This window comes from Octodon degus, unplaced genomic scaffold, assembly GCF_000260255.1.
Source record: "Octodon degus isolate 3935 unplaced genomic scaffold, OctDeg1.0 scaffold00159, whole genome shotgun sequence".
Lineage (NCBI taxonomy): Eukaryota > Metazoa > Chordata > Mammalia > Rodentia > Octodontidae > Octodon > Octodon degus.
In genome coordinates this window covers 6,469,486-6,483,428 of record NW_004524735.1, presented here as the reverse complement: position 1 = coordinate 6,483,428, position 13,943 = coordinate 6,469,486, and the positions used below count along the sequence as shown (strand labels likewise).

At 45.9% G+C, this 13,943-nt stretch overlaps 1 protein-coding gene across 3 annotated transcripts in view; it reads left to right on the top strand.

Moving 5' to 3' along the window:
• Nucleotides 1–13,943, top strand: part of Zdhhc13 (zinc finger DHHC-type containing 13) — a 57,578-nt gene that overhangs the window by 35,316 nt on the left and 8,319 nt on the right. For all 3 annotated transcript variants that reach the window (XM_004642692.2, XM_023702834.1, XM_023702833.1), the window contains 5 exons: nt 4,709–4,833; nt 6,256–6,318; nt 7,005–7,098; nt 9,140–9,223; nt 13,630–13,787. In XM_004642692.2, the coding sequence (XP_004642749.1) occupies nt 4,709–4,833; nt 6,256–6,318; nt 7,005–7,098; nt 9,140–9,223; nt 13,630–13,787 (524 nt within the window). The remainder of the gene's footprint in view (nt 1–4,708; nt 4,834–6,255; nt 6,319–7,004; nt 7,099–9,139; nt 9,224–13,629; nt 13,788–13,943) is intronic.

Below are 13,943 nucleotides of genomic sequence, written 5' to 3'. Positions count from 1 at the left end.
ATAAATAAATAAAATTTTTTTTAAGAAAATAAAAAGCGTGGGAAAGGTTTATAAGAGTGTGGGAAGGGTTTGTAAAGCCTTAAAATACATACAAATACTAAAATAGGTATAACATCGCTACTTAGCCGATTTTCACGTAACGCGGTGTCTGGGTCGTAGCTTCCACGATAAGTGTGGGACCGCTGTGTATATGTGAAAGTTTCAGAAGTCAGTGTTCCCACTGTATTCTTTTCCTTATTTCATCCTCTTTATTTTCTAAAAAATTCTTTTGTGACCTAATGAGAGACAGCCAATGCTTTAAAAGAAAAACAAGCCTCCTACGTAAGGACTAGGCTCATCCCTGCAGGATCAGGCTCCATATGAGTCTAGGAGCCGCCCGAGGCCGCTTGTGCCGAAGGTTGGCCATGCCCAGTGACCGGACAAGGTGTTCGCTCCCTGGATCACTTATTTTCAACTTCAGTCTCCACCTCTTTCAGATTCCCTTCTTGCTGTCCCAGGACCCAGCCTCGGAAGTCACTGTAACCTTGCTTTGCTCGCAGGATAGGGAAAGGGGCGTAATAGATAGAGGAGTCCCTGATGGCCTGTTCCTTTAACTCCTCTCTTATTTCTCTTGCTGGTGCTGACATTTCCAACAAGAAAGTACAGTGTCGACTGAAGAGGTGAATAACCTCAAAGAACATTTTTCCATAGGACTAAATGCGAGTGGGATGGGCCTGACTTCAGAAGGCGTCACACCTCCCCACCCATTGTCATAGGCTTCCTCTTCCGTGGTGCCTTTTATTTCTGAGGCTTATCTGTAATGTTTTTCAGATTTCTTTCACAACTAAAGGATTAACGTAGCATACCAGGGAGGTCGTACAGTTTTTTTACAAGAAGTTTTATTACCTCTAATGTTTGTCTCATAATTACTGATTTAACTGCAGCTTGGCGAACACTGGACTTCTCAGCACTTAGTAATGGCTCACCTGGTGTTAGACACAAAACCAATGTGGAAGGAACCAGCAATGCATTTGGTAGCAGGAAGGGGTATCCCAGAAACATAGGAGACCTAGGGCTCGTAATTCTGGGGGAATAGACACAGTAATGCAGGGATGACTGGTAAGCTTGTTTAGCAGCTTTTTAGTCACCCCGAAACCGGACAGTGTGACACTCAGTTTCCAGCACCCGCAATTTAGGGTTTATTTTGACTCACACTTTTAGTCCAGAGTTGACTGGCTTCATCAGGGTGTGCTGAGGCGTCTATTGAGAGCAGGCATGGTAGGGCCCTGTAATCCAGCTCTTGGGAGGCTGTAAACAGGAGAATCACTATGAGTCCAATCTAGTAGTGAGACCCTGAGCACCCTGTAGACCCTTCCCTAAAATACAGGGGAGAAAAAAAAGAACATAAAGTAAAAGTATAACTGCACTACAGTCTGAAAACTTCACGTGTGTGTCTCTGGAACTTGCTCAGACTCTGCGAAGGCGTTGTTCCGTCATGCGCTACCACAGCTGCACAGAACCGTAGGGTTCTGTGGGAATCGACAGTTTGATGCAAAGCCTAACGCCACGTGAGACAGGCTGCTGCTGAGGACCTGGGAGTCAGTAGGTGGCATCCTTTACCGTCAGATCAGTGCTTCTCAAGCTGAATGGTAAAAGCTGTTGGAGCTGTCCGGGTGCACAAAGCAACGCGACCGCTGCCCTGCCCTGTCCTGTGCATTGACCTCTCTGAGTCTTCGGCCTGATCTTTCCCTGGATTGCCAGGTCAGGACTAAAGGGAGCTTGGTGTCCCGTAGCCTCTGACCCACCGTGGGCAAAGATCAACAGCACCCGGCAAGCACGTGGTCGTTGGAATGACAGAGTAGCTGTGTCTTGGCTTTTGTTTTCGCTGGTTGTATACCTCTGTGCAAGTTCCTCGTTTCCCTGAATCAGTTTCCGTAAACTGGGGATAGCAGTGCCAAGCTCACAGAGTAGCCACATGCATTACTATGCCCTGCTGTCTCTAAAGAGTTGGCGATAATTCCCATTACATAATTGGCAATGTATAATATTCATAGTGACTGTTGTGATTAAAATCTGGAATGCTGCAGGTCAAAACTAATTTTAAAAGCATCTCTAGGTTGGTTCCAGAATGATGAATTTCTTTTTTTTTTTTTTTAACTGTATTAATACAGGGTCTACAGGGTTTCACTACACAGATAAGACTCATAGTGATCCTCCTGTTTTCAGCCTCCCAGGTGCTGTGATTATAGGCGCGGGCCACCACACCCCCAGCATCGCCCTCTCAGTGTGCCCCCGGGTTAGGATCCAACTCCGGCCACTCCGCTCTGTTTAAGCAGGCGCTTTAGTCCCCTGAGCTATTTGGCCAGCCCTAGAGTGATGAATTTCTTTCTGTGCCTTTTATATATTCAACAAGCAATGTATTTATTTACCTTTTATAAGGAGGATGGAATGGAAGTGAGTAGAACCTTACTGATGCATATGGAGGTATATTTAAAACTCAGGAAACAAAAGGTGAATCAGTGAATGTCACATTTATGGTACAAGCTGCAGCCAACTGCCTTACGTTTAAGAGGAATAAACGCATACGGAGTCCTGTGCTTGCTTTCAGAGGCTCAGCTCTAGGAATGCATGTTGCAGGGAGGTGCCATATAGCTTCATGTTAATTGCACAAAACATGAGCTCTGGCTGCGTTTCGAGGGTGGTCAGCGACTCAGCTGTCACGGAAACCAGGCAGCTGTCAAGTACTTTTGCAAGAATCCAGGGCACCAAGCAAAGGACAGTAACAGCCTCGCTGGCCTTCTGCACCGTCGGTGCGTGTGGTGTGTTGACTGCCTTGAATTCTTGTAGAGATAATGGCAAATGGGAGCCTGCGCAGAGGAACGTGGCCACCGGTGCTGTGTGAGGAGCGGTGTTGCCTTATCCTGGAGAACTGGTCACTGTCCTCCAGTGTCAAGGGTTTGGAAAAATCTATCATTTGGAGCCAGTGCACTTATGGAATGGGCATGCAATAAAATTTTTATTGAACCTGTGCATATAGCATGTGTAGGGCAAAAATCAAAAGATGGTTGCAGTGTGCTTGTAAAGGATCCAATAAATGAAAGCATTGGTCAGTGTTCTAGAAGGGTAACTTTCAGCTCCATATCGAGAGACATTTTAACCGCAAAAGAATTAGTTTCTTACAGAAACGTGACACATCTACAGATAACTAGATTCTAAGGTCTAAGTTCCATAGAAATCATTGCCAGCTTCAAGATAGGGAGAGGATTCTCCCCAGAGAATCAGGAAGGACCTGAGGAGGAAAAGGTTCATTGTTGAAGGCCTTTGGGTCTTAGACTGCAGCTGTGGCCTTTGGATTGAGAGGAAGTGGAGAGCATTTGTGTCAGTGAACCAGCTAAGCAAGGGCACGCAGACAAGGAGTGGGCTTGTCTTGTATGTGACCCAGTAAAGCTCACTTGCTTTGCTTTCTCGGGAGCCCCAAGTTCAGGGAGCTTATTAGGCAGGATCACCACGTATTTTTGAGAATATGTCACATGCATCCATCAGAAATTGATAGAAAAAAATGACATGATCGTTTAACAAAGGATCTTGCCCTGGGTGTCCTTTAATAGTGTTCTTAATTAGCTCTAAGTAAACTTCGTTAAAATTCAGTCTGATACATGTCTAGCCCCTCTGTCTTTGGTAATGCTAAGCCCACATCAGATGAGCTATGATAAACTAAGCCACTCAGATAGGATGAATCTGAACCAGATGGGGCTCTTCTTATCTTTATGGGGTAAAGCAGGGCTCCCCCCCCCCGGTTTTGTTAAAATCCTTAGTGTAGTTCTGTAGGTCTTGGATGAGGCCTGGTTTCAACTTTTCTAACAAGCTGTTACTGCAGGTCTGTGGACCACATTTTGTGACTTGTTCTTCAACTCTGCAGTTTGACCCAAGATTACTTGCCAATACCTTTGGAGGGAGATACAGTTACTGTGTCAGTAATAATTTAAATAGGGGGAAGACTGTTGGTTTACTACTGGTTTATTGATTTAAAACAAAACAAAACACACACACTCTCATTTGTCTTTACCTGGAGCAGAATTTTACTTCTATCTAATACAAGGAATTCTTACCACTTTAAAAGTATTTCAAAGCAGAGTAACATTTATTTCTCAATTTTAATCTTAATTTACCCATAATATCCATCTTTTTCACAGAAAAAGTATTTTGTAATCATTTTGCAAGGAAAGCAGTTTCTTAAATTAACTCAGTGTAAAACGGTTACAAGAGTTATTGAACATACCAGTAGGAAATATTGGTGCACATTTCCCTACTCTATAGGGAAATGTTTTTAGCTCGGATCTGAACCAAGAAGCATGTTTCCTTGAATGATTTTATTAAAATGATGAGAGAATATTTTTCTAGATGCTCACCAGAGAGCCACATCTGCCCCATTTATTTTGTTGGGTACTTTTTGGCCTTTAGGATGTTCTTCATATGTCGCACCCATTCCTAACACGTAATGCGAGTGCCAACAAAGGAGAAAGATGAGTTATTAGTCAGTGAGGGGCAGATTCCCAGGGGATTCCAACGTAGGATGGGGCCTTTTCTCAGGGCCTCAGTAGGGTTCTGTGCCTGAACAAGCTGGGGGCGGAGCGAGGAGAAGAGCTCACAGGTACCGGTGCTGAGACGTGCTTGTGTCCTGCTGGCTTCCTTCAGAGACGATTGACGTGTTCCTTGACCTGGCTTTCACATGTCACCGGCTCCCCTGTGTATTTCATTTTCCTTCTCAGCATAGTGGCCTTTCTCTACTACTTCTATAAGACTTGGGCAACCGATCCCGGCTTCACTAAGGCTTCCGAAGAAGAAAGGAAAGTGGTGAGTTTTTTTGGATGTATTTTTTGTTTGTGTTTTGATATGTTTTAAAATCAGGGTATGCAAACTTCAGAGAGTCATGGCGTGTTGGCCTTTGTCACAGCCACCTCTAGTGCAGGCCATTGCTAGTGCAAGGTGATTGGCAGCAAGACTGAGATTTCAGCTGTTCTTCTTCTTTCCTATTTAGATGATGTTTTTGTTTTCTATGAAGTAATTGCCCCAAGACCTAGATTTGATTTTGTTACCATGTATATCTCTTCCTTCCTTGTAACAATATTTTTTGTTGTTTTTTATTTTTAACAATTTTATTGAGAAAGAAGTAGCAATGAGACAGTTTCAGAACTGGTTAGTAGGACAATTACAATAATACATTGCATATTGTTGTCTTTGTAGTAGTTATTCATAGTACAAGATACAGACATGTTATCTTGTTAAACACTTAGTTCAGAACTTCTCATTGAACTAAGAGAAAGCTGTATAGCTATGTTATTTTATATCTATGGATATATATATTTCACTGCAAAAACGTTTTTTGTTTGTTTGTTTGTTTGTTTGTTTGCGGTATGAGGATTGAACTCAAGACCTTGAGCTTGCCAGGCAAGCACTTACTCTACTGAGTTATCTTCCCGCCCACCCCTTGTAACAGTATTTAGATGAGAGTTGCTTAGCTCAAGTTCCCCCACTTGTACATGGAGCACAAGTGGGCAGGAGCCAAGGGGATTCCGTCTGAATGACTGTGGAGATCTCCTCTTCATCAAATGTGAAGTTGTTGGAGGATGTGGCACACTTCCCACTTGTTCGTGAATGTTTATTTTTGCTTGATTGATTGGATACAGGGTCTCACTGTACAGTTCAGACGCCTAGTGATCCTCCTGTCTCAACCTCCCCAGCACTGGGATTACAGGGGTCCCAGGGCCAGGACTACATGCAGTACCAGGGATTGAACTTAGGTCCTTGCACTAGCCAGGCAGGTGCTTAGACTGCTGAGCTATCTCTCCAGCCCTGTTCATGAATGTTTAGGGACTGGAGTGTTTGTTACCTCAAGCCAGTTTCTGAAAGCCTTGGCCTTTTTCCCTTGTAACTGATGGCTTTGATGGATCCTGGCGATTTTCTCTCTTTTCAGGGAGTGTACGTATGCACGTCCTTTCTTTTCTTTGTAGATTATAATTGGGAGGTGTTTTCATGAGGAGAAGGTGATGAGGGAGGTGTTGGAGAATATAGTTCCATGCAGCCTCCTTGACTTGCTTTTGGCTGAAAATGTGTCCTTGAAAAGTCCCATTATTTCAGGCACAGAGTGATGTGGCAGATAGTCCAGCTGTTCTAGTTGCTTCAGCTAGGAGCGAGAGCTCTGGGAATGGTACGTAGGCATGCATAGTCCGCTCCCCAGTGAAGTGCAGCCATCAGGTCAGACTTCTTGTCTTTCAGAATATCGTCGCCCTTGCAGAAACCGGCTGTCTGGATTTCAGAACATTCTGTACATCATGCCTTGTGAGTATTTGCTGTGTAGTTTTTTGTTTTTCATGGGAAAAACATATTCTTGATAGCATTGTTCATATACGCCTTTGGCAGATCTTCATGGTACATTTATACACTTTTTTTTTTTTCCAACCAATTCTAGTTTGTTATTACTGTCAGAGCAGTTTCCTGCTTTGGACATATGGGGGAATATTAATAATCTTACAAAGTGGCCTATGGTAAAATCTCTATGAATTATCCACAGTGGTTTTGGTTGGCTTTTCTCCGCTGTAAAGCGCGTTAGAGCTAACTTCAAATCCGAGGCTGGTAATCCTCGAAACCACTTAGTGAACCCCATCATTTGCTGATGGGGGGATCAGGGCCTGCCGAGAGGAGGTAGGTTCTCGTGGGCTGTCACAGAAGCCAGGATGGCAGTGGGGCTTCGTTTTCCTTAGCCCAGTGCTCCGCTCTTCTTCTCGGTACTGCCTCAGTTCCCCTTAGCCAGTGTGAATAGGCTCTGCAGTTCCCATCCCCCGTGGCGGTGGGTTATTCAGAGAACACAGAGTGAATTCTGTGAGATATTTCATAGCCCCTGTGTGAAAGATCATCAGTTTAGCATTGTGTGTGCTTGTGTCTTCACAAAATAGCGTTGAAATCTTGCTTGGGATATGTTGCTTTGAGACACTGATTGCTTAGCTCTCTCCTAATTGTCCCCTTAGATAAGAAAGCCGTTAAGGTCACTCCACTGCCACGTGTGCAATGCTTGCGTGGCTCGATACGACCAGCACTGCGTGTGGACCGGACGCTGCATAGGTGAGAAATTTCACTTTCAGTTGCCACTCTGAAGCTCAGCGTGTGTTATGCGTGACTCCTGGGAATCTGAGGGGCAGTTGGGAGCCCCACGTGTTCTGTGCCTTTTCTGAAAATCATCTGTGTGGTGGGAAACTTTGGGAAAACTGTTGCAGTTGAGGATGACAATTTTTGTCATTGCTGTAGTATTTTAGACTTTGAAAACCCACGGAATATCCGGCTTGATCATTGGAGCACAGTGGCGAGGTGGCTGTTACTCCCTCTACCTTACAGCTGCGAAGGTGTAAGCGCGCTGTTGGCATAGTGTCACCGTAGTAGCGTCACATCCTCCTCCACCGTGGTGACTTGGCTGTGGCATTCATCTTTTCCACTTGCTTCCCTCCAGCTCAGGCAGGAGCTGGACCCCGAGCTGTAAAGATCGGAGAATTGCCTTCCGGCTGGGCAACATTCCTTTTCTTGACCTGCAGCCCAGAGTTTCCTCTAAGCCATCACAGTAAAAGCCAGAGCTTCAGTGGGAGGGAAGTCAGAGCTGTGGTCAGGAGTCTTGAGGACAGGGTGTGCCTCTGCGGCCCTCCCTGCCAGGGCCGCCTCGCACTGCTCAGGCCGGCCTCCCTGGTGCATTTCGAGTGGCTGGGTGATTTCTGGGGTCCCACACTGTTAGGTCCTGTCCCACCATGACGGTTAGGTGATTGGCATCATGGAGACATTGAATGATGAAAAAACAACAGAAATGAGCCCCTACATTTTTATCACAGTGCGTTTAGCAGCGTCATCACGTGCATTGTTCTGTTTGGTTGCTACGGATCTATGAAGGACAAGAGGTGCATTATAAGCAAAAACACTAGTCAAAGAAATTAAAGAACCTTCAGGGACACAACTGATAACCCATGAGAAGCCCAATAATCTATAATAAACCTGTGTCTTTTGGTCCTGCGGGGTGTTGCTCCTTCTGTTGGGCCTTGGTACCTCAGGTCAAGGTGGAATCGTAATGTGGTCCCTGAAGAGCAGTTGTGCTTAGCACTGAAATGCTTCCATCTCTGCCATCCAGAAGGCCACAAGGCAGCACGTACAATAGAGGGCTTGGTGGCCTGACCCTCCTTCCTGTCTCAGTTACGCTTCTCTCATTGCTGGGACAAATACCCCATCCTCAAACTGAAGGAAGGAAAAGTTTGTTCAGCTCACAGTTCGTGAAGGTTTCAGTCCATACTCAGCTGGCTCCAAGGCAGAGCGGCACATTGCAGAGAGAAACCTTTCATGGCAGCGGCAAAGAGAAGAGAGCAAACTGGAGGAGAAGCAGCAATGGTGGCAGCAGAGAGCCAGTCTTTCCCCTCCTAATCTGCCCCAGGCTTGGTGTAGCACTCACACCCATAATCCCAGCAGTTCTCAGACCCATAATCCCAGCCTTGGGTTATGAATTAATCACAAACTCTAGTAGAAGTCCGCCCTATGACAGCATGAGCCTTTAGGGGGACACCTAGACACAAACTGTAACACTTGCTATCTGCAGACTTGGCCTGAGCTGATTTTGCCCTTTACTATGCTCAGTCCCTCGCATTTGTATTTGTATTTTGAGGTGTGTGTGTGTGTGTGTGTGTGTGTGTGTGTGTGTGTTGCTGCTCCTTGTATTTACCCCGTGATCCTGTGGATCAAGTCAGTCCTTGATGTTGGGCTTCGTGAGGCTGTACTCACTGACGCGTTCCTCGGGGAACAGCGAAGCCGGCCTGCCTTGGCTGCAGCCTGCCCGCCCCTCCTGCGCAGGGGCGGCCGGCCTGCAGCTGTGTTTGCTCAGTTGACTTTTTCTATTCCAACAAACTCCCTTCTCTGAGGAGTAGGGAGCTCATATTAGTTAATCATGGGTAGTGGGCTGCGGCATATCAGAACTGTTTGGTTTGGGGTTAATATCGTTTAAAAGCAGAGCAGCAGCTTAACATTCATTCTACTTTGGTGAATGCTTTTGACAAGAAAGTAGTTAATAAACTCCTACCTGGAAAGACACTGTGTGAAAAAGAAAGTATTAAGTGTGTTTTCTTTCTTTTTGGTCTAGGTTTTGGGAACCATCACTATTACATATTCTTCCTGTTTTTCCTGTCGGTGGTATGTGGCTGGATCATGCATGGATCCTTCGCCTGTAAGTATACATTTTCCTTACAGGCTCGCGCACCACAGCTGATTCAGCTTTGCCCTGTAGGCCCTTCCCACTGCGCCCAGCGGCCGTGTACCATGCCCCTAGCGAAAACAGGATTATGTTCTCAGATTTGCTGTCAGCGCGAAACTTCAGAAATACTAGAAAAAGGTCCTAGTCCTTCTGAAGAGAACCTTGATACAGTTCAAGAGTGTTCAAAGAAAGAAATTTGTGTAAGACAAATATAGATTTGTCCTCCAGTGAAGAGCAAAAGCCAGCTACTCCAGTAAAAAGCAGAGGAGAGAAGTAATTAAAAGAAAGGTGGCTGGTGGAGAGGGTGATGGCAGGTGGTCACAGAAAATCAAGGGCCAAAGCTCTGAAGTGCCTTCCACTTGATAGGTATCACACTGAAACAACTGATGGGGAAGCGGTAGCAGTGGGAAGGTTGGAAATAATAGCTTGGGGAAAAGCGCTGGGTCACTTACTCCGTAGCCTTGAGAGAGGAAAATAACTTTCGCTAGCAATTTAAGAAGTATCTCGGGCTGCCCGAGGGAATGATAGCCAGCCACACCGAGGTGCTCGGAGAAGGACAGGGTTTAGATTGAGGGGAGGAGGACTGGGGTTTGCGTGTATGAACTGCACGAGGAGGCCGGGGTGTAGCTCAGCCTCACAACGCCTGCCTGATAAGCGCAAGGTCCTGATACAAAAACGTAAATTCCTGGTACAAAAAGTAAAAAGAATTGCATGGTGGTGTCTCTCAGACCTTCAAATAGGATGCCTAACTATGCTACTAGCTTATTTATTTCTATGGACTTTAACTGTTTATTGTTTATTTATTCTGAAGGATTAGGGAACTTTAGGTGCAGTCTCCCCTTGTAGTCTGTTTCCCTAACCCTTCTGCTGTATTACCTGGAGATTAACTTGTTGCCTGAACGGAGCTGCAGGAAGACAGTTACAGGTCTTTCTCTGTATTGTTTTCCTCCAAGCAGTCCAATCTCCAGCACCCTTAAGTACTCCGAATCTTTCCCTGTCCCTTCACTGTCCCCTCATACCCCAGCTTTCTTTAGTTTAATTTTTTTTCTTTTTTATTTATTTATTGGATCTCACTACGCAGCTTGGGCTTGTGTTGATCCTCCTGTCTCAGACTTCCCAGTGCTGGATTACAGGCGTGCCCCACCACGCCCGGCTTCCGTGGCTGGCACAGCACACCTGGGGTTCTGGGGCCGGCACAGCATGTGGAATGGAGGATCAAACCCGGGTCCTTGCACTTGCCAGGCAGGTGCTTAGACTGCTGAGTTATCTCCCCAGACTCCTTTCTTTAGATTAAATACAATTTTTAGAAGAGAATCGAGCATATGCTTGTCCCCAGCCTCCTGGAAATAACCAGTGCTCCAGATTTCATTTTATTTGAGGTTTCCTGTGGAGGTTTTAGTATTTGTGAAACGGGTTTCTTTCTGCCCCAACCTAGGCATCCCAGAGACATCCCCTTGTCAGACCCCTTCCCACCTGACACGTTGTTGGGTGTCTGAGCTCTTGGAAATGCTTTGTAGGTAAATCTGTCACCATCTGCTGTAGGTATAATAGTCAGAAGGATAAGATCCCTGAGCTTAGGGCTTCTGAAAGGCCACCATTAACCCTAAATACTATGAGTTTTCAAACTTGGATTTTATCTTACAGCATAAGAAGTTAAAAAATGTTTTGGCATTGCTCCTGAGAGCTGCCCTCTTGAGGCCTGACAATAAAGCGTATTCTTAGGAAAACTTTCAGAGCTGGCCCGTGGACCCGTCTATCTCTTGGACTTGGTCCTAGGGGAAAGGAGTCAGATTTTACACCATTCTTGTCTCTCCTCTTCCCTCTCCTCCCTAAAAATAGCCTCCTGATTGGTGTCTGTTTCATCATAAGACTCTAGATAAGAACAGCTGAAATTTTCCATCACATTGAGCCTTTCCAAGCTTGCTTTTAATGTGATGCTGATTCTTTCCTCTTCTCTGTTTTCAAACCAGTTTTCCTACTGTATTTCATTTTTGAAGTCCAGTCCACCTTACCCTGACTTAGAGCTCTTTATTCCAGCTCCCTCTTCCTTACTTACTATTCTACATTTTTTTTTTTTTTTTTTGGCAATTCCCGCCTCCCCCCATCGTCCATCACTATTTCCCAGACAGGAGGTACGAACACATGTGTCATTTCTCTAGCAAGGCGTCACAAGCGTTCCTTCACCTCGGCCTACCCTTAGCACCCTTAGCTCCATGGTTCCACTGTACCCCCTCCTCCTCACTGACCCAACAGGAGCTGCTTGATCCATTTCCTCTCTTCTGAGGTCTGTTTGCAGGCTGGACAGCAAGTGAATGACAAAGTGTCAGCCTCCTACGAGTCGCAGGGAGAAAGGTATAGATCAGTATCGGGAAGCTCTGGGCCACTGCTGGAGCCTTATAGACAGAAGGTGAAAGTGGTTGTCTGGACTTGGAATATTAACCGCTGAAGACCTGATAAGATTCACGTATTACGTTACAGAAGCTCGTGCGGGCGGCCACCGAGTCATGTCTGATACAGAATCTGAAGTCTGTTTCAGGCTGAACTTAGTGTCAGGTCATGCTATGTTAACCCAGAGAATCCCCAGAAGGCAGCAGTAGAAATCCATAGACAGAAAGAAACTGTAGAGATTCTTTCCCACTCACGAGCTGATTTCTCCACCTGCTGTCAGAAATGATATTCTTTTCTCATGATACCCTGTTGTCTTTCTCTGCTCTCCTGAGAGAGCGTAATTTGCCTTCTCTTGTTGTCTTGACTGTTAGCCAGTGGCGATCACTCTTATAGTGGCTATGGCATCTGGTCATGAATTGAGCAAGATGCATGAAGAAGAACACAATAGGTGCTCAGGCCAGGGTTGAGAGTGGTTGGTCACGGACTCGCTTTCCTGTCCTGGGAACTCTGTGGCGCTGCTGTGGGGAGCTGTGTGAAACTGCTAATCAGATTGTCAAATAAGTGCCTGTGTGAAGCCTCAGGGCGCAAGTCTGGAGTTCTCATTTCAGAAGTGGTTTCCTGCAAGCCACCGCCCTGGCTCTAAGAGCTGCAACGTGAAGGATCTGTTCCCACGTTTCTGCTGCTTCAGGCTGCGTGGGCTCACGGGGTCAGCATCATGAGCCGTAGATGAGATCTCCCTTTTTTAATTTTTTTTTTTTTTTTTTTTTAGTATTTATTTGATAAAAAGTCTCTCTACAGAACTTGGACTCATAGAGAGAGTCATAGACTCCTCCTGTCTCAGCTTTCCCAGCACTAGGATTAAAGGCATGCACCACCACACCCAATTTCAGGGCCAGCACAGCGTGCAGTACCGGGGATCAAACTTGGGTCCTTGTACTCGCCAGGCAGGCCCTCAGACCGCTGAGCTATCTCTCTACCCAGAAGACTTCTTTTAATTGGCATCTGGTGCTGTGCAGGGGAAAGTGAGCTAGGACCATATTTGGTCTCGCTGTCCGTTCTTTTCCTTGGTGCCTGTGCCCCAGCCTTCACTCCCCAGTGAGGTAGTTATGGAGCCAGTATGGGGTGCACTCCCACCTGGCCCCTGTGTGCTGCCGAGCTGCGTGCGAGTGGTACCCCAGCACTCGTGAGGTGTCTCCTGCCCCCAGCAAACACTTGTTCATCTGTGCCTGTAATAAAAGTTTATATTCCGTCCTGGAGTGGACCTATAACTTGATGTAACATGAACAAGGTAGAACATTTTCTAAGATATTTCATTAGATATAATCATTCTCATAGGAAGAAAATGCTCAAGTGGGAAGGAAAAGAAAAAACGAGAAGGAAAAAATGGAAATCACTTTCTCATAAATAGAATAAGAGAGGTTGAAGGGTGGGTGGGTTTAAAGAGAATGGCGATAAATTAGTCTTTAAAGGTACAGAGCCCCCATAGTGAAAGTGATCACTATGCATATTTAAAATGTACCAGTAAACTATAACTAGATAATAAATAAAGTCCTTCTCAATTGCCAAGTCCTCCGTCCTGGCCAGTGCATGTCATGTGGCATGTGCTGGTCCTAGTGAGCGTTTTACGGCTTTTACGGCTTTCTGCTCTGATCTCCGTGCTGTTCTGGCGCCGCCGCACCCTTGCAGACGCTGAGGCACCAGAGCCTCCATCTGCGATTGAGCTGCATCTGGAGAATAAACCCCTGAAGCCGAATTCCTGCTTTGCGTTTTTGCTTTGCTTTTTGTCTTTGGTGCAAGGGATTGAGCCCGGCGCCACACAGGCATGCTGCGCACAGGTTTGCCCCTGAGTTGTCCTCCAGCCGCGAGAGGAGCTCCTATCAGCGCCGTCTTCTCCTGCTTTCTCTTCTCCCTAATGACTCTGCCGTGATTCCACCTCCTTGGATCACTAGTTTGTTGCCATTTGTAATTTTTTTTTTCCTGTACATTCACAGATTGGTCAAATCACTGTGCCACAACATTCAAGGAAGATGGCCTTTGGACCTACCTCAGCCAGATCGTGGCCTGCTCTCCATGGATTTTATATATCTTCATGATAGCAACTTTTCATTTCTCATGGTCGACATTTTTATTCGTGAACCAACTCTTTCAGGTATGTATTTCTCCAATAATCTTGGAGTAAAATTCCCAGCAACCTGTCCTTAAAAATCAGAAGACTGGGGCTGGTGAGATGGCTCAGTGGTCTAAAGCACCTACTTGGAACAAGCTTGGCAAAGCACAGGGACCGTGGTTCGATCCCCCAGCACCA